This window comes from Lontra canadensis, unplaced genomic scaffold (assembly GCF_010015895.1).
Source record: "Lontra canadensis isolate GAN:19392208 unplaced genomic scaffold, GSC_riverotter_1.0 scaffold12, whole genome shotgun sequence".
Classification (NCBI taxonomy): domain Eukaryota; kingdom Metazoa; phylum Chordata; class Mammalia; order Carnivora; family Mustelidae; genus Lontra; species Lontra canadensis.
In genome coordinates, this window is record NW_022631006.1 from 28,147,771 (window position 1) to 28,149,453 (window position 1,683).

Below are 1,683 nucleotides of genomic sequence, written 5' to 3' on the forward strand. Positions count from 1 at the left end.
CTAGTTTTTCCAGGAGTTCACATGACGGTTTCTCAGTTTTCGCATGGCTGATTTAACATCTTCATTCCTTAGAGAGTAGATGATGGGGTTCAGCAGGGGTGTACAAACAGTGTAGAACACAGAAAGGAACTTATCCACAGAGAGTCTGCTAAAAGGCCATATATAGAAGTAAATGCAAGGCCCAAAGAAAAGAATCACTACTGTAATGTGAGCAGTTAATGTAGAAAGTGCCTTGGATGACCTGCTGGAGGACCGGCGACGAACAGTGATCAAAATGATGGTGTAGGAAATAATTAAGGCCAGAAAACAACCCAGTGATATCAGGCCACTGTTAGTTAGGGTCATAATTTCCATTTCATAAGTATCCATACAAGCCAGCTCTATCACCAGGGGAAGGTCACAAAAGAAGCTGTCTACCTCATTGGGACCACAGAATGGCAGATCCACTGTAAAAGCCAAGTGACTCACAGAATGAAGAATACCCACAGACCAGGAAATAAACACAAAAATTATACATAGTCTCCGATTCATAATTGTGCTATAGTGTAGGGGCTTACAGATAGCTATAAATCTGTCATATGCCATAGCTACAAGCAACATCATCTCACTCCCAACAAAACTATGAAGAAGGAATATCTGGGCCATGCAGCCCTCAAAGGAGATAGTCTTGTGTTCAACAAAGAAGTCCAAAAGCATCTTGGGAGTGGCAAAATTAGATTGGCAGATATCAATGAAGGAAAGGTTACTGAGCAGGAAGTACATAGGTGAGTTCAAGTGGGAGTCAGAGGAAATTATAACAATAATCATGATGTTGCCCAGAACTGATGTCACATATACTAAAGAGAAGATGGCAAAAAAGAAAAGCTGAAGTTCCCACGATTTAGAAAGTCCCAGAAGCACAAACTCAGATACCACTGATTCATTTGTGTTAGCCATGAAGCACTCTCCTGTTACCTAAGTAAAGGAAAATCAGGAAAGATCACAATGGTGGTACTATATCCAGTATATATACAAAATAAATATGATAAGATTTCAATTAAAAGTCAATTTAGTTTAATGAAATTATATAAGTAATCAATTGACTAACATCTGTGATTGCAATGTAAAGTAGAAGTACAGAAAAAAGGGTATGATATGGATGGTTTCATAATTTAGTAGATATACCTATTAAAAAATATATATATATATATATATATATATATATATATGAAATCCCAAACAAGCAAATGTGATACATTAACACCACAAATATTAGTAAGATGAAAGAAATTATGCCAAAATGGTGAGGTAAGGTATCATGGGATAGGTATTACTTAAGTTAAAACTTCTTAAAAGTTTTGAATTTGCCAGCCAAAACTGAATAGAAAAGTCCATTTCAAGCAAAGAGAATAATGGGAAGAAAGACATAAAGGTGGAATGGAAAGACATTTTCACAAAGCCATGGAAGACATTTTCACAAAGCCAATAAATTGAATGGCCTGGCTGGAGGAGGGTATACTAAGGAATAATAAAAATGAAGATGGTAATGACAGATCAGAAGCAAAGCATGGAATAGTTATTAATGCCTTGAAAAAGAAGGCTATGTTGACTAGATTAATATTCTTGGAATTGAAAATCATAAAGTTCTTGACATTGTTTTAAGAGGCTTAATGGAAGCAATTTGCCATATTATGAAAAGAAGAG

At 35.9% G+C, this 1,683-nt stretch overlaps 1 protein-coding gene across 1 annotated transcript; it reads right to left on the bottom strand.

Moving 5' to 3' along the window:
* LOC116867526 (olfactory receptor 4K1) lies at positions 1 to 936 on the bottom strand. Its single transcript, XM_032857148.1, has one exon. It carries the CDS (start codon positions 934 to 936, stop codon positions 1 to 3), a length of 936 nt encoding a protein of 311 aa, XP_032713039.1.
* Between the last annotated feature and the right edge of the window lie 747 nt (positions 937 to 1,683).

Coding starts and splice junctions, on each gene's coding strand:
- LOC116867526 (XM_032857148.1), bottom strand. CDS start 936: ATGGCTAACACAAATGAATCAGTGGTATCTGAGTTTGTGCTTCTGGGA.